The sequence below is a fragment of the Mya arenaria genome, chromosome 8, assembly GCF_026914265.1.
Source record: "Mya arenaria isolate MELC-2E11 chromosome 8, ASM2691426v1".
Taxonomy (NCBI): domain Eukaryota; kingdom Metazoa; phylum Mollusca; class Bivalvia; order Myida; family Myidae; genus Mya; species Mya arenaria.
Window position 1 is genome coordinate 52,299,452 of NC_069129.1, and position 23,517 is coordinate 52,322,968.

Here is a 23,517-nt window from a genome sequence, read left to right on the forward strand (position 1 = left end):
CACAAATTTATCAAGGTGATTTTGTTCCATACAAAGCAAAACAAACAAGTTAAAAGTTAAATCCAAGGTCAATCAAATATTCATTGTTCAAGATCACAGTCATAAAGGTCATACATATGGTAAACAAATGTACGTACCCCTGTGAGTGTTTTGGATGCCCAGGATACAAGACCAAACTCCACCTGCAGCCATTGGTGCATGGTCAACCCAAGAACCACTAGGAACAGAACCTCATAACTGGACAAGGTCAAGGTCAATTACACATAAAAGAGGAAATAAAGCATTTATACCTAGATTTTCAGACATGTCTTAAAGAGCAGAATGATTTTTTAGACAAAGAAATTTTGTTGTCTAATTATAGCTTACATATTGTTTTCTTACATTATTCTGCTCTAGTCCTTGATGCTGTTTCATTAAAGATCGTAAGACTTAAGATCATAAGCTTCAATGTTAACACTGCGTTTCAATAAAAACATGTACAAACATTTTTTGTATACATATTAGATTCTACCTGTAACTTTACACCTTTCCATGAGCTCTCTTAAGCAGCATGAGGTTTGCAACTAAGATATCTTATTAAGATAGGGCCCTGAACTAGTTTGCAAGCAGATTCGTAAAAAGACCTTGAAATATATGTGATTTAGTAAAATATCATAAAAAAACAAGTTTGTGGCTTGAACTATTTGAAACTGGTGCTGGTATTTGAAAATGAGTAACATAATATGATCACTACGGGAGGTCAAGAAGTACGTCTCCATATAAGCTGGCTACATACCAAGTTTCATCGCTAAACAGGAATTTAATCAACTAATATTGCTTGAAAATGTTTTTTTGTTTTAATACCAGCAATCTTGACACTGATACCACCAACCTGACTACAGGATGTCTCATTCTAAAAACCTGGTTAACAAAGGATACGAGACACTAAGTAGAATGTAGGGCGCGGCAAATGCGAGAAAGATGGCCTGAAGTCTGGTGGACACGTGGCTGGACGTCAACAGTGGCTCCAACACTGACACACCTGCAGGGGAGATTATTAATAATATTCAATTACTTGATTAAGAGGACAAGTACAGGTGCACTACAAGGGCATGACAGCATTCATTGTATTCCTTTGGTTTGTCAAGGGGCATAACTTAATAACATTTTAGCCAAAGCTATGAGCCCTGCTCCCCATGTGCATATGTTTAACTATTAGCATGTGTACTTAGTATAATAGGAATACTTGCAATATATTTTTAAACTATGACCCAGGTTTAACTATTTTTGCATGATGATGCCAAGGCGATGAAAACACTTAGACCTTTTCTCTACAAATAACAGACAAGCTAAAATATTTATATATTTTTTATTCAAAAACCATATAAAGAGGGGTTTCTTATAACCATTACAATGGACTTTAAACATCTGAATAAAATTATGTTATATCCAAATACTGTACCTCATTTTTTTTTGTCTTGAATTAACATAAAATTACCTTACCCAGTAGAAGCCAGCTTACACCCTGTTGCCATGGAGACAAGCCACTGTTCACCTCCCACACAGAGAAATATGTGGCAACCAGGACACCAATCAGCTACAATAAGTAATAATAATTATCAGTGCTTTATCAGTTTATACTAGTGATTCATGATTCAGTGTGTGGCCTGTCAGCAGCACCCAACCATTTCCTAGTAAACGTCACCATAACCTTCAGATTTGACCTATTAACCCAGAAAGGGGTTAACTACTTAACATGACCATTTTGCATACCAAGTTTGAAGATCATACAATAATTCACTCAGTAGTTAATGATCGGAGACAAAATTTATCAAGATTTTTTTTTGCATAATCACATGCTTAAATTACATTTTATATTTCCATAAGAATTTTATTTTTTATTTCTATGCTTATAGAATGAGCATGGCCCTGCCACTTGAAAAAATACCTAAATATCTATACTGTATATAAATGAGATGAACATAGAAGATAAAGCTTGTAATAAAAAATCTGAACCAATACTTGTTCAACATTTCATAATCTGGTACCTTACCTGGACATATGGTAACATTGAACTGTCGTCTTCTTTCTTTCTTGCAGGTTTTACGTCACTTGAACTAGATTTTGACCTGGAAAGTAAAAGTAAAATGCACATTTCCAAACAACATGAGGATTATTGTTAGTTGTAAGGAAACTTTAATTCACATGCTGATAAAGGAAAATGAATTCATAAACATTTCTAACAAACTTGGGTCCCATTTTATTATAAATCTTAGTTGTTAGTTGAAATCACATATAAGGGTCATATTTCCCTCACTTTACACATATCTGAATGCATTGAACTTACCCTATGTTTAAAGCTGTACTCTCGCAGATTTTCTGTTTTTACAACTTTTTTATTTTTATTCTTGGTAAGAGCATTTTTTTTGCTTAAATATCTGCTAACCAGTGATAAAAGATTGCTGACAAAAGATCAGATTGCCAATTTGCATATATCTGTTTGAAAATCAATGTTTCATGGCTAAAACCGTTACTAACGGTTTAATAAAAATGCATAAAACATTCGGCAGCAGACTTATATCACTGGTTTCCATGGATTTTCGCAAAAATTGGCTCGTTCCAAGTCAAAAAAAATAAAAAAGTTGTCAAAACCTTCAATCTGTGAGAGTGCAGCTTTAAGAAGCAAACAAAAGTGAATTACTTTTCTCTCAAAATCTTGGTGTCAAGGATATTCCTACAGATTCAAGATTTTTAACAAATAAGATTCTTTAAAAAAACGTGCTTCAGTTTGACAAAAGCATTACAAATTATTTCTAAGACATATCAGTTATCCCAAGACTGGGGCATAACTTAAAATCTCAATTTAGAAAATGTTTAGGGTGAGTGAAACTGGTTACACATATATGTACACATACATTGTGGTTATGAATGTGAGTTACATGTGTTCCATGTGTCATTTAAACGTAATTACCATCTGTTATGTAAACGTAATTATCTTAACAATATCAAAGTTTGTTAAACATGAAGGATTTTACACAACGCTGCCTAAGAAGACATCACAAAGGCTACAACCATATCTAAACCTCATTCTGATACACAAAAATAAGCTTAAAATTTTAATTAAAACCTACCTGAAGCCCGATATTACTCCAATAAGGATAACTATCGCTCCACCAGCCAACCTAAAGAAAGAAAAGTAATAAAAATTAATCTCAAAGCCACACAAATGAATTTTTTGTTCTTCAGGTTGTGTTTGAAAGAAAATGAAGCAAGCAGCCAAGACTTTCAAACTTTAAAATTTAATTCAGAGATCTGGGTAAACTTCTTTTTAATATTGAGACTCAATAGACTGAATATCCTGAACAATTATTACTGATTATAGCCCAAATTAATAGGTTGCTATTTTTTTCATAACATATATACTAGGTCGAGTATTGACTGATCTTGTCCATTTAATATGCATAATTCACCACTGAACATATTTATTTAGTAATAGTGTTTATTTTTTTTATTAAGTAATAGCAAACATTGTATTTTATGCAGACCAATAATGTCAAATATGCTTATGAAATGTCCAATGCTATGACAAGATATCACATTTCTTCTTCAGGTCTACAGACAAGCTAGAAATGTATTCTGTACATCAGTGCTCAAGAACTTACACATATTCGGTAGACCGTTTTCCAGTGACCACCGGTAGCATGGGGAAAATGGCCAGTAGCATACAGCAGAATGACCAGCCCAGCAACTGGCCCTGAACATATCAAACATGTTGTACAATTAATGTAAGACTTTTTGTCCCTGAATACAAACTCAACTTTATAATTTGTTTAAAACAATAATTTAATTTGAACAACTATTTTTTTTCTAGAAAACATATAGTATGATAATATTGAAGTACAGTAAAATACCTTATGCACCTGTGTGGCTGACATTACTTTGTTGCTTTATGACATACCAGTAGAATAATACCGGTAGAATATGCAATCAATGTGATTTTGAGTGGGTTGCAAACTTTTCAATTTTTCAAGTATTATTGTACCACATTAAGCATACATGCCATATTTTCTGGAGACCATTCAGGGGGATTTGTTCAAAAGGCTGAAAATTCAGGGGGATTTTGGTTGTATTCAGGGGGATTTTTTTAGCAGGTCTAAGTTGGCGAAATTTTAAAGTATTTTTAGACGCAAGTACGAAAAAATGTATTCACATATAGTTTGCTTTGAAAACCTCTTAACTTTTTCATTATACAGAATTATTTTATGTCATTATGTTTTTATCATATTCTTATGATACACTGTCATGTCATACTGTAATGCACTTGCAGAACTAAATATGTCATTGGAAAAATATGTTTTCGAGACAATTAAATTAAATTTACCTTCCTCCAAAGTCTTTTAAAAAATTGTGCTTAATTCTATCAGCTTTGATGACTTTCAGACTATAAGAGAATAATAATTGATCACTTGTTGTAAAAGTTTCCTTTTGGCATTTCACCCATGTGGAGTTGTTTCTTTACATTCAGTTCCACTCACATACTGTGGTTTCACTTTGTCATTATTGCCTGATGTAAAAAAATAATATTTTTTTTAATTCCGGGGGATTTTTATCTCCCGCCGGGAGACCGGGGGATGGATCGAAATTCCGGGGGATTTTTCCCCCCGCCGGGGGATATGGCATGTATGATTAAGTGATTAGATGGCAACAAAGAGTAAATATCAACCAGACATAAAAAGCATGCACCGTCTGACCATGACCAATGGCAATACCAAGTTTAAAGACTCTACACAAAGCGGTTCAGATGTTTTCAATTGACAACAAGGGTAATGCGTCGGCCACCGCCTGACAAAGTAATCCATGTGTCAGCCATGCTTTTCAAATGACACAAAAACTGACCTTGGCGGGAAGTGCGGGCAGGTCTAGTGATATCCATGGAAGAATGGCAATCAAGGCCAGCCCCACTGACAACATTTCCCGGAAGAAAAACCCTATCACCTGCAATATAGAACAGTTTGTGTGAGATTACTAGCTAATTATTGTTTATTTGTTATACTTTCATGGCCAGACTGACAGGCAAGATTTCCCTAAAAAAAGAACCCGATCAACTGTAATAGTTCTTTTAAGAAAACTTATACATTCTGACACTATGTTTGGATCACCTGTGGCTTAGCTTTACAATATTTAATCCCAACATATATGTTCGAAAAAAGTCCAACATAAATGATAGTAAAAAGCAAGCTTGTGTGTTTATGTACATAACAGTATTTCAAAACCTTTGGTTCATGACATTTAGACAGATCATTTAGGTTACATCATTCTTAATTAATTGTTTTACAGGGACTTGTGTCACAACATTTGTCAATCTTTAGTAAACTTGTTATACATGCATAATTTTAAATGGCTAAATGCTTACTTCACTCGATAAAAACAGACAAATGCTGTATTAAACTACACCAACCAGAATCTCAAGTCCCACAAGACTGGCTAGAACAGCAACAAGAAAGGACGTCCTGTTTTTCATTGTGATCGTGTAGTCTATTACTTGCACTAGAACATCACGTCTGAGCACTACTGCCATCCAGAGAGTGACAGGTATCAAGCAGTAGAGGTAGTTAGTCCAGGGAAGGGACTGAACTGAAGGAATAACATAAATAAATGGCATCATTTGTGAATAGGGCTCAAGTTCACACAAACTAAATAAGTATTTCAGCCACAAAATAGGCCTTGCTACATATGTGCATAATGTCATTAGTAATATACAATAAAATTTACATTCTCCTAGTCCTTTGTGTTGATAAAACTTGACGTTTATACTGTATTATACGTCATCGTTTACTCCAATATTGCGCTCTGATTGGATAAGCATGAGGTCAAATAACCAATGATATACGACGTTACAAAATTCAGCCGTTCTTCTTTACAAACGTATGTTGTCAGATGCACTTTTTCAAAGAACAAATACTCAATTGCAGAAGATACTGCGAATTTTTAATAGCAATGAATATTTTTTGTAAATGTAAATAAAAGTATTGATCGCATGTTTTCATGTGTTTATGCTGTATATAACGCAGTGCAAGCGAGCAAAAGACCAAGAAGCGCTAACATACAGCTTAAATGCAAGAAAATAAGCTATCAATCCTTAAAGGAAAAGTAAGCTTATTGAGATCATAAGATAAGCGCGTTGATAGGATGGTTTTGTTCAACTAACGCTGGAATCATTGCTTCGACAAAACTTTAAAAAAACAAACACGCTTAATTAAACAGGAGCACTTCGAATGGATGTTAAGAAAGGTATATTTACCTGGAAGCATTATTCAAGACAGATGGGCCTTAATACATATGTACGTATTATCACAGGAAAAATGCTTACTAAGTTTTATGAGTATATCTTGAATAGCTTTATGAATTATAGGCAAGATAAATGTTTTTGAATGATGATGACATCAAAATCACTGCTGCTGGCAAAGACACCAAGACTATGACAACACCTTTACATTTTGTCTTCAAACAAGAGCTGTCGTAAGACTACGTATTCAGTCAATTGATTGAAGGGTATAGATTTTTTTTATTAAAATCAAAACTTGCCCTAAAACTTTAACGTAAGTTCCTAAGTCAATCAGGGGACATAACTTTTATTAAGGATAATATGGAGTTATGTAACCTCATTGTGTGATGGTCCTGAGCAACTGTGTGAAGTATTAAGTCAATTGAATGAAGGGTATTGGACTTATAAGAGAAAATCCCAACTTGCCCTAAAACTTTAACCTAAGTTCTTAAGTCAATCAGGGGCCATAACTTTTATAAATGATAATATGGAGGTATGTAACCTCATTGTAAGATGGTCCTGACCAACTGTGTGAAGTATCAAGTCAATTGAATGAAGAGTATAGAAGTTATTAATAAATATCCCAACCTGCCCTAAAACTTTAACCCAAGTTCCATAGTCAATCAGGGGCTATAATTTGTATAAATGATAATATGGAGTTATCTAACCTCATTATGAGATGGTCCTGAACAACTGTGGGAAGTTTTAAGGGAATTGAATGATGGGTATTGGACTTATAAGTGGAAATCCCAACTTGTCCTAAAACGCAAACGCTTGGACGAGTAGTATAACCCTCCTCGAATAGTCGAGCTAAAACAGACAAGCTTAAAAATAATATATTTACCATAGAGCAATACGGCAACTATTACACCGATGCAGCCAAAGACTACGATAACCAGTGCATCATGTGACTCTTGTTTCCATGATGACCTCTTAACGACCCCCGAATGTTGCTCAAATACCAGCATGAGCGTGTAAGCCATCCAGCCCAGGAATCCACAACACACGCTTACACTAAAATAATATAATCTAGTATAAGTATTATTTCAGCTCACTTCTTTTCTAATCTTAGATCCCTTTATTATTTAACGTTAAGCTGACTTATATGTGAACAAGATTGAGTACTCGTAGCTTTCCAACAATTTAAACCTCATAGTAAAACTATATATTTTTTTATATGAAAAAATATGTGTGATAATTTTTGCATAAACCATTGACTCTAAATGTAAAACTTATGTAGTAATTGTAGAAACTTGTGTTTCAGTGATTCTATTTACATATGATCATTCTTTTCTTGTACTGAACTCATGTTCCAGTAAACCTTTTATTTCACTGACCTCTTAAAGGCAGTTACACCATCATTTAATGATAAACCTATACTGTGTGTGTATGGACATTGTGCTCTTTGTACGTTTGTATCTTCATTCAGTGTTGTTTGTGCTTATATACAGAGTATACAGAGTGTTTTTAAGTACTGGGCTTGACCCTGTAGCTTTCATTGTATTTTGGGTATACAATTATATTGCCTTCCCTAGTTTTATTCATGTTAATGCAGTTTATAATACAGATATCATCACTTCTTAACACTTCTTCCTTGGGCAGGTAGCGGAGCTGGTAACTAGGAAAGCCTTGTTATCAATTTTTCGCACATTACCACAGGTAGCATTTTCCAATCTGGAACACACGCACATGATAGATATTATATCTCTTACCCGAGAAAGAGCCTGTCATATGTCTGGTAGTAGTTGAGACCCTTCAAAGCAACTCTCATGATACGCACACAATCCTCAACCTTCAATGTAAAATAGATAATATTCAGAGAATTTTGTATCTAAAAACAACACCAATCTTCATACTAAGTTTTAGTACCATTATTAACAAAGTACCACAGACGGACAAGCTCAAAACAATACAATCGAAACCATGTCATGAAACCAATAAATAACTTAGTAAAAAGTCGAAATGTGATAACCAGAAACTCCACATTCAAAATGTCGACATACTTGTTGATTTCAATTGTATCTAAACAAAGGCATTTTTAAGTAATCTAAAAGACCTTCTACCTAGAATATCATCTGGTTTACCATATAACAACATACATGTATCAAGCTTATGATTCATTGCCAAATTGGATTTAATTTCACAGAGAGGTGTACTTTAGTGCAAGAAACAGGAAGTAAACCCACAAAGAAAAGAACGCCAAAGCTCATCTCATTTTTTTAGTAAAAAAAATGCATCACTCACCAATTATTAAAATAAGAGTAATGGGCCATGCAGTACATGTGTGTATTGTCCCTGGCAACATGTGTACCAAGTTTCATTTGAATATCTTTTATTAGAGCTTTGGTCAAGGTTAAAGCTTTTGCACAATGTTGCCTTCATAAACGCTATGAATACCTCAACTTTTTTTCTTTGTTTAAGAGATGAGCTTATATTTAATGTACCTTTACTCAACAGAGAAAATTCGAAACATTGAACCATGTTTTGCTGATATCAAGCAAATATTTTTATCTTATTTTTATGAAAAAGTGGACCCAGCTCAAACAATGTCCTACACAAGTTACTCAGCTAATCTAAGAAGGTACTTACAGCCTCCTCATAATGACCTGACTGGATCAGCTGCCGAATGTGCCGGTGACTCTCGATCTGAAATATATATACTGGTTTGTTATGGGAATACAGACTTGCTATTCATGTTCATATTGTCTCCAAAAACATGTGTACCAAGTAACAGATCTTCAGTTTTTGAGTACCTTTCATGATGAAATTTTTAACACAAAGATAACAAAGACTGATGACAACAACACCAAGGCTATAATATGATTTCTTTTCTTGACAACAACAACAACAACAAGTGAAATATGCAGCATTCTATATTAGCCTCCAACTTTCCAAACTGAATGCAAGAAATATGTACAATTTAAGTCATAATAGAGCACAATAAAGCTTAACTGCTGAAAAGTGTACCAGTTTTGCTGGAGTAAGCTCAGGGAAAGGTCTGAAGGCTGCTGACAGAGTGGTCGACTTCTTTAGGTCCATCTTCACCTGAAACAACAAAGATGAAGGTGGAACAGGACCCTGAGCGAATTTTTTCGAGATATTGCCTGAACATTGGTATACAAATAAAAAAGGCATATGCCCAATAAGGGACTGTTTTTACATTTTCAATATTCATAACACTTTTGATACTACGAGTCTTCAAAATATACCACTGACGTCAATATTGAGACGGCAGTCATTTTCTTTCTGTTTCAGCTGCAATAACCAATATTTTCATCAATTGTTCGTTTAACGATACAAAATTTCCGCTACGGACATATATTTTTCTTTCTCTAGTTTTACGTATTTTATTCATGATGCGTCTAAAAATTAATGTGTTGGCATCAGTGATGGTTCTACAGATTTAGGATGGTTGAAGTTATGACTAAGATCCTTTAAGGAAACAGGCCCCTGGTTTTGGGAAAAAGCCTGGTCTTGCATAAAACCAAATTCACAAGATGAACATACATATCACCAAGTTTGTGAAAAAAATCCTTTTAGAAAGGATATAGACATGGTTCAAGACCAAGGAACAAGTAAAAAAACTAGCTGTTATGTGTAACCTTGTATTGTTCCAGAAGCTGGCGTGTGTTGGCGTACATAATTTCGGCCAAATCCCCAGAACTCGCATCCAGGTATTGGTATGGCAAAACCCCCTGAAATATAAACATATAGTAAACATAGGAAATTAGTTTAAGATATATATACATCCACATATTCCAGTGTGTTTTATTCCACTAAGTTTTGCCCCATTCCCAGTGCTAACAATTATATACTTTTTTCCCAAATGAGAAAATATATTCCCAATTTTCATTTTTTTTTATCTTTAACCTTTTTATCTTTACCCCAAAACCATTTTTTTATGAAAGAGCTGGTGCATTCTTAAAGAAACAAACTTTATCATAATCTCTTACATTTTCTGTCTATTTTTTGAAAGCATTCTTGTTCATTTCTAGGCTAAATTGGAAATCCCCATTTGAGTCACAATGATGCATGTTTCTCAATCAGAAAGGCCCAGGTTTCATGCCCCAAAATAGGAAAAAAGACAACCCACTGTATTCATTCCTTTGAAGCTATTAAGCAGCACGTTTACTGCCATCTTATTTAAAATAATCAAATCTTGAAGTATTTAATAGGTTATTTCACATGCACTTACAGCAAATACTTAAATTATTGTTGCTTCCATTGAAGACTTTAGGAAAAACATTACAACATGCTTTAGTGTATAATAATCTTTGTTTTGCAGTATCCGAACCACAAATATGGCCTAAAGAACAAACATTTTTTGCTATCAAAGATTGCAACTTATGACATTTACGTCCAATGTTAGTTGAAATAAAGAACAAAAATACAACCTGTAATAACTTAAGGTTTTGATGTACTTTCGATTCAATTTTAAATTCAGTATTCAGCAAGAAAAAACCTTTCAAATGATACCAATAATGTATGGAGACATGGGCATCAATTGTTAACATTAAAGGTAATGGAGCAATCTGAAAACTATCTTATTTGTGGGTCACACTCCTTAAGATAGTAGTATTATGTAACCTACAACAATTTTATTTATTCTCTGTCCTGGTTGATTTTTTTTATTCTCTGTCTTGGTTATTTTTTTTTATCCTCTGTCCTGGTTGATTTTTTTTATTCTCTGTCTTGGTTGATTTTTTTATTCTCTGTCTTGGTTGATTTTTTTATCCTCTGTCCTGGTTGATTTTTTTAATTCTCTGTCCTGGTTGCTTTTTTTATTCTCTGTCTTGGTTGATTTTTTTTATTCTCTGTCTTGGTTGATTTTTTTATTCTCTGTCCTGGTTGATTTTTTTATTCTCTGTCCTGGTTGATTTTTTTTATTCTCTGTCCTGGTTGATTTTTTTTATTCTCTGTCTTGGTTGATTTTTTTTATTCTCTGTCTTGATTGATTTTTTTATCCTCTGTCCTGGTTGATTTTTTTTATTCTCTGTCCTGGTTGATTTTTTTTATTCTCTGTCCTGGTTGATTTTTTTTATTCTTGGTCTTGGTTGATTTTTTTTTATTCTCTGTCTTGGTTGATTTTTTTATTCCCTGTCTTGGTTGATTTTTTTATTCCCTGTCTTGGTTGATTTTTTTTATTTTCTGTCCTGGTTGATTTTTTTATTCTCTGTCTTGGTTGATTTTTTTATCCTCTGTCTTGGTTGATTTTTTTTTTATTCTCTGTCTTGGTTGATTTTTTTTATCCTCTGTCTTGGTTGATTTTTTTTATCCTCTGTCATGTTGATTTTTTTTATTCTCTGTCCTGGTTGATTTTTTTTATTCTCTGTCTTGCTTGATTTTTTTTATTCTCTGTCCTGGTTGATTTTTTTTATTCTCTGTCCTGGTTGATTTTTTTTATTCTCTGTCTTGGTTGACTTTTTTTATTCTCTGTCTTGGTTGATTTTTTTATTCTCTGTCCTGGTTGATTTTTTTATTCTCTGTCCTGGTTGATTTTTTTTATCCTCTGTCCTGGTTGATTTTTTTATTCTCTGTCTTGGTTGATTTTTTTAATTCTCTATCCTGGTTGATTTTTTTTATTCTCTGTCCTGGTTGATTTTTTTTATTCTCTGTCTTGGTTGATTTTTTTTATTCTCTGTCTTGGTTGATTTTTTTTATTCTCTGTCTTGGTTGATTTTTTTTTATTCTCTGTCTTAGTTGATTTTTTTATTCTCTGTCTTGGTTGAATTGTCAAGAGGCTGGAATTTACTTACACATGTGCAAACCTTAAATCAAACAAAAACACTTACCACAGAGTTCATAGGAAAGTTTACACCTATCAGAGCAGCCATTAGCGAGGCAATGTCACCCTGGAAGAAACAGAAAACTGAAACAGGTCCTGAATATATCACTTTTTTTATCAGCCGTATTCACAGCAGGTCACGGGCAACATTACTTAGCTGAAACTGACGATTTGTAAGAGAACAGCGAGGCAATGCTAACACTTGTATGACTTTCAGTCGTTTATAGCTCAGCAAATATTTAAACCAGAGTTATAGGCTTCGCTCCACAGAAATGACATATGCATAGTCATTGTGAACAACATAACCAAGTTTCATGTGTATACCTTGAATGAGTAGGGATCAATAGTAACTAGTTTATACAATGACGATGACAATTAACTTTTGATTTCTTTTAATTATGAAAAACAAAACCAGCTGAAAACTTTTCATACCTGCTCAACATCTACTCTTTCTATGTGGTCCAGCTTCCAATCTGAATCAAATATAACATAACAAATATTACACAATGTTAATGGTCATACAGAACTCGGCAATGACCTTCAGAGATGGACATGGACAAGTTTTAACTTTATGATCATTGTTTAAACACCTTCAGTTATCAAACATGAATCAGGCTAAAATGCAATTAAATTCCAACGCTCTAAAGATGTTGTCTACAAGGATTTATAGAATCAATTATTTTATTCACTGTATAAAGTACGTTGCAAAAAAAGGCATGCCTCTTATGTAAAGAGAGTGCTGTAAATGAAGCATGCAAAAACACTAGCGCTGTAATGCTCAACATCAAGATAGTAAGTATCTGTTTCATACAGACCATGTGAAAAGTTGTCTTTGAAGTGCTGGTCCTTGCTTCTCCGAGCCCCTTTGACCCCTGAACCCCACACCACAAGTGGGGTCAATGTTTCACTGGGATGACCTGCCCCGTGAGAACCTGGGGAACAAAAGAAAAGCCAAAGGGGCTTATCAGCATAATATGAGATAAGAAGGCTGATTCATGTAAGCCCAATTTGCAATCAATACAAAAGGTTATCAATCAATACAAAAGGTTATTAAGACTTAACTGTTTAGGTGCTTAATAGCAGCATACAGATAAACAGTTTAACATATTGTTTGTACATATGTATAAAATATGCCTCACAAGTTGAATGTAATTCCTGTAAAATGAACCTTTTTAGACGCCATGCAAAATAAGTTGCTGTACACAAATTGACAGCTAAAACGACCATTTTATCATTTTAGATATGACAACAGTACAGTACAACATGCCTTCCCAAGGTCATCATGCCATGGTCAGATGACAGGATGTAGGCAGTCGGCCATCTTGATTACTGAACTCGTAGACTTGCATGTTTATAAGTGGATCTATAAGTTCTTTGACATTACCTATCCAAGTTTGTCATGCAATTGTTAAACAGTGTAGCCATCTTAGTTATAATGTTTTTCAACTTCATAGAATGTCCATGAAGCAATTGCATTTAATTTAGCTCTAAGTTAGCCATCTTGGATATAAAACTTTGTCTAAAATAATTATAGTGTTTTGTATTATGAAACACACTCTTAAGGTGTCTATAACATTCCCCAGTTAGTCAGATGAAATGAGGCAGAGTGGCGTACATCTTGGTTACTGAACTCGTAGACGTCTAAGGTGTCTATAACATTCCCCAGTTAGTCAGATGAAATGAGGCAGAGTGGCGTACATCTTGGTTAAAGAACTTCTTTATCATCTCATATAAAGTGTTATGTATAAAATGTAGCAGTGCGTTCAGTAAAGATGTTTGCGGCGAACGTTTGCTGTTTGGTTCCCCGCTTGCAGTTTATGAGCTGCATTGCAACAGAGATACAAAACAAAACGTTTACAAAACGCTCGCCTTACTGAATGCACTGCAGGTTTAAGTTGTCTATTACCTACCCAAGTCAGTTAAGCCATGGTTAGACAACATGACATTGGCAGGGCGGCCATCTTGGATATAGAACTCCTTCATTGTCTCAAATATAGTGAGATGCAATGAGAAGTAACTGCAATACCCATTCAAATCCAGTCGTAAGAAGACTTAAAAAAGCAGAGTGAGATACAAGAGAACCAAGTGGGATACCCTAGCTCTTTGCGAAGCGTCTTGGTTCTTTGAATGTGCTTGGTGTATAGCACTGATACACAGGATACAACTTTCCTGGTTTTAACCAGTACTGAGCACAACCTTTCCCAATATTAACCTTAACATGTCAAGCACAAGGCAAGGTAGCTACTTGTACCATATTTTAACATCTTGCGGTTTTTGATGTGGACATGGTTTGAATCCCCGACATTCAGCACCCGAAGGGAATGCTCTACCACTGGTGTGTTGTGTATGAAACATGGTTTTAAGTTGTCTATAACCTACCCCAGTCAGTCATGCCATGGTCAGACGACATAACATAGGCAGTACGGCCATCTTGCTCATAAAACTCTTCAATCGTCTCGACAACCTGCTGTATCCCTGCATCCACCAGTCGGATGTTTTCCAGATACTCACTGGAAGAAAGATTTGTATAAACATTCAGGGCTCTTCCAGAAAAACATAAAACCCATGGGAGGAAGGCAATTATTTTCTTATGATATGGTATGTGTGTCTTTTTTGCTAATTTAGACCCAAAAAGGGTAAATTTGCTTCTGTAGGGGTTGGTTTCATTCAAAAGTGCCTTCCCCCTAGGGGTTTTATATTTAAATGAAATAGTTCTTAGATTAAAACCTCTTACAAAAGCATGTCAAGACGAGGCAAACAGTAGTCATGTTTCATTTTTAGCTGGTCAAGCAGCATATTTCAAGAACTTTGTCAGCCAGAGTAACAGGACATGTATGTTGTATGCTTAATGTTATTGTTAATTTAATGTGAAAAACATCTTACTGATATCAGAATCTAAATGCACCTACTCAGAGTGTGGTTTCATGGAATGTCCGTTGGTGTCCAGGCCAAGCAGGTGAAGGAAGAACACGACCTTATCCTTGTTAAGTCTAGCTGTCATATCTGGGTCCTTCATACTATCCCTCATAAACTCCTACAAATTAAAAACGGCAGATAAATAATTTTATAATAATAAATCAGATAAAATGTACAATTGCAGAACTCTTTATTTAAAAAGATTTCTCTGTAACTTTAAACCTATGTGTATTGAAGACATTATCCTGCTTAAAATCAGGTCAGATGGGTTCTTTTTTTTTTTAATTCATTTCGTTATTTAGGATATATTCATTATTTAATATAATAAAATCCTAACATAGAGTACCGGGTATGTTTGTACTAATTGTTGAAATAAAGTCCCGAAAAAGAGACATGATGTTGGTTTTTATTTGGCCATCACCACATACTAATGCCCTAAAAGTGTATAATTTAAAAAATAATTATTAACAAAGTTTATTGGCAATTGGCAATGTTGCCTTGAGCCATTTACAAACAGTATTATTTTAAGGCCAAGACATATCATTTACCTAACTATCCAGTACACAGGTATGTACATATAATAATGAAAACAAATTTTTTATCATTGAAAACTTAATTATACCAAAATCATGAGCAATATAAATAATCCTTACATGTATTTTACCCAACTAGATGGAGTTGTATAAAAAGGCACATAAGGAAAATGGCAATCCTGACTGCCTACAGATGGACCATTTGCATGTGAAATGTTGGTATCCACTGGTACACTTTTACATGCTGCTTCAAACTCATGTAATATTTACGAAATAAAAGTCACCGTATTGCCAAAGATGTGTGTATACTAGCAAGTGTCATTTGTGTACCTGAAACTCGTCAAATACCCAGGTGTCGAGTCCGGAACTGTCCCCACGTGCAAAATCCTCAAAGTGGGCAGGATAGCATTTTGTAAACACATGGTCTCCTGTCGCACCTTGACATTGCCATATTAATTGATTAAATCATAGTTTTGAAACAGATTCCTCTAAGAAGACTTATCTAACATTATTCGAAAAAAAAAAATTCTGTTGAAATAGAACTCCTAATCTTGGCTAATGACTTATTATTTATAACTGACATACAGGTAATGATGAATAGAAAACATTTTGCTAACTCAAGCTGAAATATTAAATATGGTTAATTCAAATATCACTCTTGAAAGCCTGGCAACTTATGCACTATACATCTACGTTAACTTGAATGTTATAAATATTACACAAAATAAAATGTTCTTCTGCAAAAAGCAACATTTTTATTCCCTTCAAGACTGTAGCATAGACAGGGCATATGATATTTACTGGCATACATTTGTAAACCTTACAATTAAACTCTAAATATGATATAGAAACTTTTAACTTAAGTAAATTTAAATAGGGAATAATAATATTGAAAAATCTGAGCTTCCTCCTTAGTTAAAAAGCTCACCTTTAGAGAACATCGGGAGAATATCGGGCGATCCCCAGGACCAAGTGTAGCGGCTCTCGTTAAACAGGGAATCAAACTCTACCGGGTTTTCCTTCCAGCCTGAAATACCACACAGGTGTTTAAACCATCACTGATAATTTGTGTAAGCATTGCAAAAACATGGGTTTACAATAAACTTTGGTGTAACAAATATGGATAGGGTTTAAGCTCAACAGTTATGGATTTGTGCTGCACCCTGTCCTTTTATTGTAGCACAACTCTGTCCTCATTGAAGTCAGCATGTACCAACTTCTGCCTTCATAGAATCAATACTTACTAATGAAAGTTTTATTTTGTTTTTAATCAAACTAATGTCATTATAAATGCATACAAACTTAACATATTTGCAATTGAAACCTAATAAAACTCCAAATAAATACATTTCTTAACTTCTGTCAAATTCGTAATGTTGAAGTGTACACAGCTCGAACAAATGTGCCCTATTTTTCCTTAGCTACCTGTACCTTTTTTTCTGCAGCACCCTGTCCTTTTTAAATCCTGGCTTAACCCTTACCGGACCAACATTTTATAATGAGGCCTTAATAAGCCAAATATTTTTTTTTAAAGTTTGTCAATTTCAGAGCATTTCATAATCAATTTGAAAATTTAGTAGGAAAATGCTAAAATATGACTGAAAGTACTAAAATTAAAAAAATAATGAAAGTACAGTTGGTTTATATAGAGAATATGTTAGATTGAAAGACAGCTGGAAGTCGGTTTCCTGAGAGTACAAAAACCCAGTACTGCATCCTTTTTGAAAGGCTACGTCAATGTTCCCCTGGTGGGGATCCAACTTACAACCTCTGGGTTGAAAGGCAGCCACCAATATCACTAGACTGCTTTCACCCACAAGGTCAATAATTGCCTATTAAGATTAATAGTAAGTTAAGCTTTGTAGTCAATTAACTAAAGAATCCACTTCAACAGTGATCAAAATTAGCACAAGCCTGCACACCCAAAACCAGCCCAGGTTTGTTAAAAATAAGCACTTTGTCATAAGTCTATAAATTCAGACCTCGGGATTATATTATAATCTCATTATCAACTTAGAGTATTTACACTTATTCAAGAAAATCTTAATTGTGATGACTGCATCAACAGACAAAGATGTCATTCCAAATTGTTTGCTATTGAAAATAATGAGACATACATGAAACATGTGTTCATTCAAATAATTAAAAACTTTCCTTCAATGACTTCCAACTGTGAGTAAAAAGAATCCAACCTTTAGCGACTGCACTGACGTCTTCGTAGAAGCCTGCAATGAGAGCCACATGACCTGGCCTAGACTCAGTCGGCACTCGCGTGTGTGATACCCCCCATGATCCTGACTTCTCAATCATACTCCTGCAAATACATTCCATTTAAGCATTAGGTGTTATTCTAGTACCATAACTTCAGCTCTTAAAATTTGAAAGCTATATTTAATTGCATTTAGAAAGGAATCAAAGGCTTAATTAGCAACAAAGTATTACTCTTATTTAATTATGAGAAAGCCTTTTTGAGAACTAAGGTCTTTATCTGAATACATTAAGGGGAATATAACAAGGATACAGTCTTCTCAATAATAACCAGATACTGGTCAAATGGACTATTCAATGGCAAATGGGCTGGTTCAATTTTAGAAATATAAGTGCATTTTAAGTAAAAATAAGTATTAACTGGTCAGTTACTTTACTATTTCAGATGGTTCAAAACCCCATATAAAACAAAGGGATTAATACATATGTCGGTGGTTCATTTCACTACTATTCCCCAGTCCTATACTCATTGTTTTTCCTGTAGACTGATTATTCCTAAACAATTGCAGAGTTGGAATCCACACTTTTTACGTAAAAAAAATGTGCATGAAGAAATGCTTTGGACCCTCAGATTTTTGCACAGGACCCAAGCTTGTGAAATATGTAAGGTTGAGGAATGCAAGCCAGCATATCTCAAAATGAACCACTGTTATGGTTAGATAATTATGATTTGTTTTTACCAACAACTGCACTTTGTGAGTCTTCCTACTCTTGCAATTTTCTTTAAATGATATGCATTTATAGATGACCTACATGTAGTTCAATTCACACTTCATGTAAATGTGTAAATACTGTTTACCTTAGATAAGGAATCCTTGTGTTTCCATCTTTGTCCAGCTCAAACATCTTATCAGCTCTGAGGCCGTCAGCAGAGAACAGCACCAGTCTTTTAGCCAGGGGTGGGGTTGTGGAGTGGTGGGGGGTCATCCCGTGAACAACGGGGGATGTGAAATAGATGTCAAAGATGGAGTAGAAAAATATTGTGTGGATGACAATACCCACAACAAGCACCTGCCATGTCCTCATGATCTAAAAATTATGTAAAAATGTCTGATAAGAATTACATGATGAAACGCAAGAATATCTTAAGACTGGTTACTGGACTTACCGAAATACGATTATTTACCGAAAGACGGATAAAATTACCGAAAGACGCATGAAAGTTACCGAAAGACGCCTTCTAATGCATTTAATTTATTGTTTTATATTAATATTATACAAATACATTTAACCAAACCACATTTTAGAGAAAAATATTTAAATAGAATGATGTAATAGGCAGTTGAAAATTCAGTGTTCGAGATCGAATTCCGCGTGCGGACTCGCCAACCGAAAGACAGATAAAAGCTTCCAAAATAAACAATTATTTCAATTAATGATGATCTCCTAATATTCATATAACTAAAACACTCATAAAAATGAAAAAGTTAATGAACATATTTACTTATTGTTCATTTGAATAAAGGCAATAAGTCAGTGAAATAGTTGTCTCCCTTCACCAACCGAAAGACGATTTAACGCAGATAAAAATAACTTATTAGTTGTTGTATTATGAAAATGATTATGAATTTGGATTCAAATAATAGCATTTATATTCTTATGGAAATGTTAGATCAATAAACAGCATTTGAAAGTATTTTGGAATATATTTGAAACATTACCTTTGAAATAGGTCGAAAATGTCGCTAAAATCATTTTCTTTTAAACAACTTAGATCTACAGTATAGTTTAGGGCTTTCAAATTATAATATTGTTTTATATGAAAATTGAAAAAAGAAGTTTTTAAACAGCGAAGTTCTCATATTCAGGTAAATTAGCTTACTTACGGACAATATTAACCAGACCACACCAAATACACAAAATCAGGCGATGTTTAAAACAACATAATTATCACCCGGTATATGACACCCCACAAAGTAGCGGCACGTTTTTTGGGGGACAGTTTGGTATAATTGGAAGTGTGTTAATTTGGGTAAACCCTTTACGTGTTGAGTAAAAACCATAATAATTACGCATTAAAGGACCGCAGTACGTGTACATTTATTATTTTGTGATTTTCACACAAATTGACGGCTTCATTTGAATTACGATTCATAAATAACAATCGCGAGTATTAAAGAAGTCCAAATTAATAGAACTTTTCACTCTGAAATCATTAATGATGGATGAGTTTCCTTGTGCTATATGTGCTGTTGACTGTAGTAGTGATCAATGCATACATTGTTCTAATTGTAGAAATTGGGGTCATGCTTAATGTTCTGAATTGTCCGAGCAAGACCTTAAGTATACTATACTTCTTCTAAACAAGACCCAACCTACAAAAAGAGGGTGACATGGTTAGGTGAGGGGGGGATAAGCAGCTCACTGGCAGTAGTTGAATACTTAGGTAAGTTCCCAGGTCTAGCTCCCTACACAAATTCTAAAGACCCCAAGTCTGAGTATCTGCATACCCCAGACTTTGTTCTTGAGGAGGTCAAAGCAACAAAAGGTCAAGAGAAACCCCACCAACTGTATAACAAACTCAAGAACAAGTATGATGAGGTCACCCGTCCGTCTGGTCTGCAACAAATCTATGACATTAACAGACGCCAAACAAAAGCTGTCACAGTATGTGACGAATGCCCCCGATTGTGACATTGACCTATGAACAAGGTCAGTACATGAAAAGTCGATCTTGCCTTTACATGTCAAATACATATGGCAAGTTATTTTAAATTGCCTCTGAACATAAAAAATACAACCCATAGTTGACAACCGACACTGCTATGTCCTTATATATGCAGCATTCCATTGTGAATAAACACCCAAGTGTGACCATGACCTTTGAGATAGGGACACGGGTCTGTCATGCGACAAGTCGTCTTGGTATGTGGAACACATGTGGCAAGTTATTTTAAAATCTGTCCATACAAGGGAAAGTTACAGCCCGGACACGACAACTTATACTCTATGTCCTTATATGCAGCACTCTGTTGTGAATAAAGACTAAGTGTGACCTTGACCTTAGAGGTAGGGACACGGGTCTTGCACGCGACATATTGTCTTGGTATGTGGAACACATGTGGCAAGTTATTTTAAAATCTGTCCATATAAGGGAAAGTTACAGCCCGGACACGAGTTATTGAGCCGGACACACGGACGGACGGACGGACGGTGCGATTTTAATATGCTCACCTTCGGGGGCATAAAAAGCAATGAGAATACTCTATCAGGTCACCCCACCAAGGTTGCAGACCAATTTCAAGTGCTGGACAACTTAGTTTCCCAAGGGGTCACCCATTTGTAATGTCCATAGTTAGAATTAGTTCCGGCCCGCCCGTCATCATCTTGTACACTGACGAACAGATGACTGACTTAAACAATCTATGTATGTCTGGACAAACATTCCTTTACATTGACAAGACCTTCATGCTTTGTAAAATGCACGTGACAGTTACTTGTTACAAGCAACTGTCCGTCAATCGCCGAGACGCACTGGTGATCCCCCAATTTTCTTAGGCCCCATGTTCATACACGACCACAGTGATTATGAAACATACAGTCAACTTTTCCATCACCTGAAGCTCAAGTTAGGCGTCAGTTCCGACAAATAAATCGTATTTCGGTTGATGATGGGAGATAACTCTATTTGACTAAAAAAGGGAAATTCTTTTATAAAATGCATTAGAAGGCGTCTTTCGGTAACTTTCATGCGTCTTTCGGTAATTTTATCCGTCTTTCGGTAAATAATCATATTTCGGTAAGTCCAGTAACCCTCTTAAGAAACAGCTTTAATTTATAAATACTTGTTCCAATATTGTACCTCTTTAAATGCTATGCTTTTATTTCCAGGTCACCAGGTCTTTATGTTTTGATAGATATGTTAATAAAATAGTTATGTATGTTGGAAAAATGCTCAGTGAGCTTATGTTTCTTGTTAGCATATACCTGACTTTAAATAAAGATTTTTGTATCTTGACTGTTGTAAATAACAATCACCATATATCTAAACAGTAAAATACCATTTCCAAATGTCAGTACGATGTGATAAAGTACAGGTCATTTTGATTCAACAAGCCTAAATTCTGACATTATTACTTCGCTCATGAAATTTTAACAAGGCTGGCTAGATACAATCCATAATTCATACACTGAGCAAGCCTGCCATTTCACCAGTGCAAGGCTTGTAGGCCTATGAAAACTTTGACCACTGTCAGTGACTCAAGTTTGACATGAGACGGAGTGTGTGACTCCCTCTGAATAGTGGGTGTTAAAACTGACGTGAATCATCTCTATTTGATTCAACCAACTATAAAAATACCAATGCATATAATGTTAAGAATTGTCAATTTATGATAGCCGGTACATGTATGTGTTATCCATCGTATATCAGGATTGCATATATCTTAATAATTATTTGACAGTAGTAGTAGACGGACAGGATATAGAAAATATAGTATTATCGACATACAATTATATGCTTTTCGCAAAATATCGCCGATTAAAACTGAAGTATGTCCTTAGTTTCTTGTACACTGGTGATTTGTTATTTGTTCGTGTGTGTACGAAACTGCGAGTAGATACAATATTTATAACAGACGTTTTCATTGGTTGATGAAGATGCCTTTTATTTAGTGAAAACGGACAAATGAATCCGGTCAAGCAGTAAAAAAAATGTCCCTGCAATATATAAAAATTGAAAATACATTTGTATAATTAACAGGGCGCGGATCCAGCATTCGATGTAAGAGGGGGGCGTAACTAAGGGGCATAACTTTTTTTAGAAGTTTTATCAATTTCTAGTCGGAAATAGGGGGGTGCGGGGTGATACAGGAATCCAGTGGATTTCACGTGAAATCCACTCAAAACGTGAAATCCACTCAGAACTCAGTTATTTTAATTAATAATTTAAAAAAATATATTAACACTAGAAAGTGCCTCATGAAAGGTTTATATTTCAAATTTTATTGAAATTGGTCAAAAAAAAGAAGTTAGAGCAATTTTTCATTTTTTTCCAAAATTAGATCGGAAATCCAGATTCCGATAAGTGAAATCCACTCATAACTCATTAATTTTAATAAATAATTTTCTGTTTTTGTATATTTATTAGAAAGTGCCTCATAAAGGGTTTATATTTCAAATTTTATTGAAATTGGTCAAAAAATGAAGAAGTTAGAGCAATTTTTCGAAAATAGATCGGAAATCGAGGTGAAATCCAGTTTTCGAGAAGTGAAATCCACTCATAACTCATTAATTTTAATAAATAATTTTCTGTTTTTGTATATTTATTAGAAAGTGCCTCATAAAGGGTTTATATTTCAAATTTTATTGAAATTGGTCAAAAAATAAAGAAGTTAGAGCAATTTTTCATTTTTTTCCAAAAATAGATCGGAAATCGGGGTGAAATCCAGATTCCGATAAGTGAAATCCACTCATAACTCATTAATTTTAATAAGTAATTTTCTGTTTTTGTATATTTATTAGAAAGTGCCTCATAAAGGGTTTATATTTCAAATTTTATTGAAATTGGTCAAAAATGAAGAAGTTAGAGCAATTTTTCGAAAATAGATAGGAAATTGAGGTGAAATCCAGTTTTCGAGAAGTGAAATCCACTCATAACTCATTAATTTTAATAAATATTTTTTTGTTTTTGTATATTTATTAGAAAGTGCCACATAAAGGGTTTATATTTCAAATTTTATTGAAATTGGTCAAAAAGTGAAGAAGTAAGA

At 34.4% G+C, this 23,517-nt stretch overlaps 1 protein-coding gene across 1 annotated transcript in view; it reads right to left on the reverse strand.

Moving 5' to 3' along the window:
* The window catches only part of LOC128245001 (GPI ethanolamine phosphate transferase 1-like), a 28,569-nt gene extending 6,227 nt beyond the window's left edge, over positions 1 to 22,342 (reverse strand). The window contains exons 1-23 of the mRNA XM_052963186.1: positions 22,257 to 22,342; positions 18,606 to 18,835; positions 17,731 to 17,852; positions 16,467 to 16,565; positions 15,869 to 15,975; positions 14,999 to 15,123; positions 14,469 to 14,599; positions 12,905 to 13,021; positions 12,522 to 12,562; positions 12,097 to 12,156; positions 9,907 to 9,999; positions 9,272 to 9,349; positions 8,894 to 8,950; positions 8,017 to 8,096; positions 7,149 to 7,318; positions 5,438 to 5,613; positions 4,876 to 4,974; positions 3,642 to 3,733; positions 3,111 to 3,161; positions 2,033 to 2,108; positions 1,483 to 1,576; positions 919 to 1,021; positions 138 to 237 (exon numbers count right to left, since the gene is read on the reverse strand). Of these exons, the coding sequence (XP_052819146.1) occupies positions 138 to 237; positions 919 to 1,021; positions 1,483 to 1,576; positions 2,033 to 2,108; positions 3,111 to 3,161; positions 3,642 to 3,733; positions 4,876 to 4,974; positions 5,438 to 5,613; positions 7,149 to 7,318; positions 8,017 to 8,096; positions 8,894 to 8,950; positions 9,272 to 9,349; positions 9,907 to 9,999; positions 12,097 to 12,156; positions 12,522 to 12,562; positions 12,905 to 13,021; positions 14,469 to 14,599; positions 14,999 to 15,123; positions 15,869 to 15,975; positions 16,467 to 16,565; positions 17,731 to 17,852; positions 18,606 to 18,832 (2,298 nt within the window). The 5' untranslated portion in view covers positions 18,833 to 18,835; positions 22,257 to 22,342. The remainder of the gene's footprint in view (positions 1 to 137; positions 238 to 918; positions 1,022 to 1,482; positions 1,577 to 2,032; positions 2,109 to 3,110; positions 3,162 to 3,641; positions 3,734 to 4,875; positions 4,975 to 5,437; positions 5,614 to 7,148; positions 7,319 to 8,016; positions 8,097 to 8,893; positions 8,951 to 9,271; positions 9,350 to 9,906; positions 10,000 to 12,096; positions 12,157 to 12,521; positions 12,563 to 12,904; positions 13,022 to 14,468; positions 14,600 to 14,998; positions 15,124 to 15,868; positions 15,976 to 16,466; positions 16,566 to 17,730; positions 17,853 to 18,605; positions 18,836 to 22,256) is intronic.
* Positions 22,343 to 23,517: the final 1,175 nt, after the last annotated feature.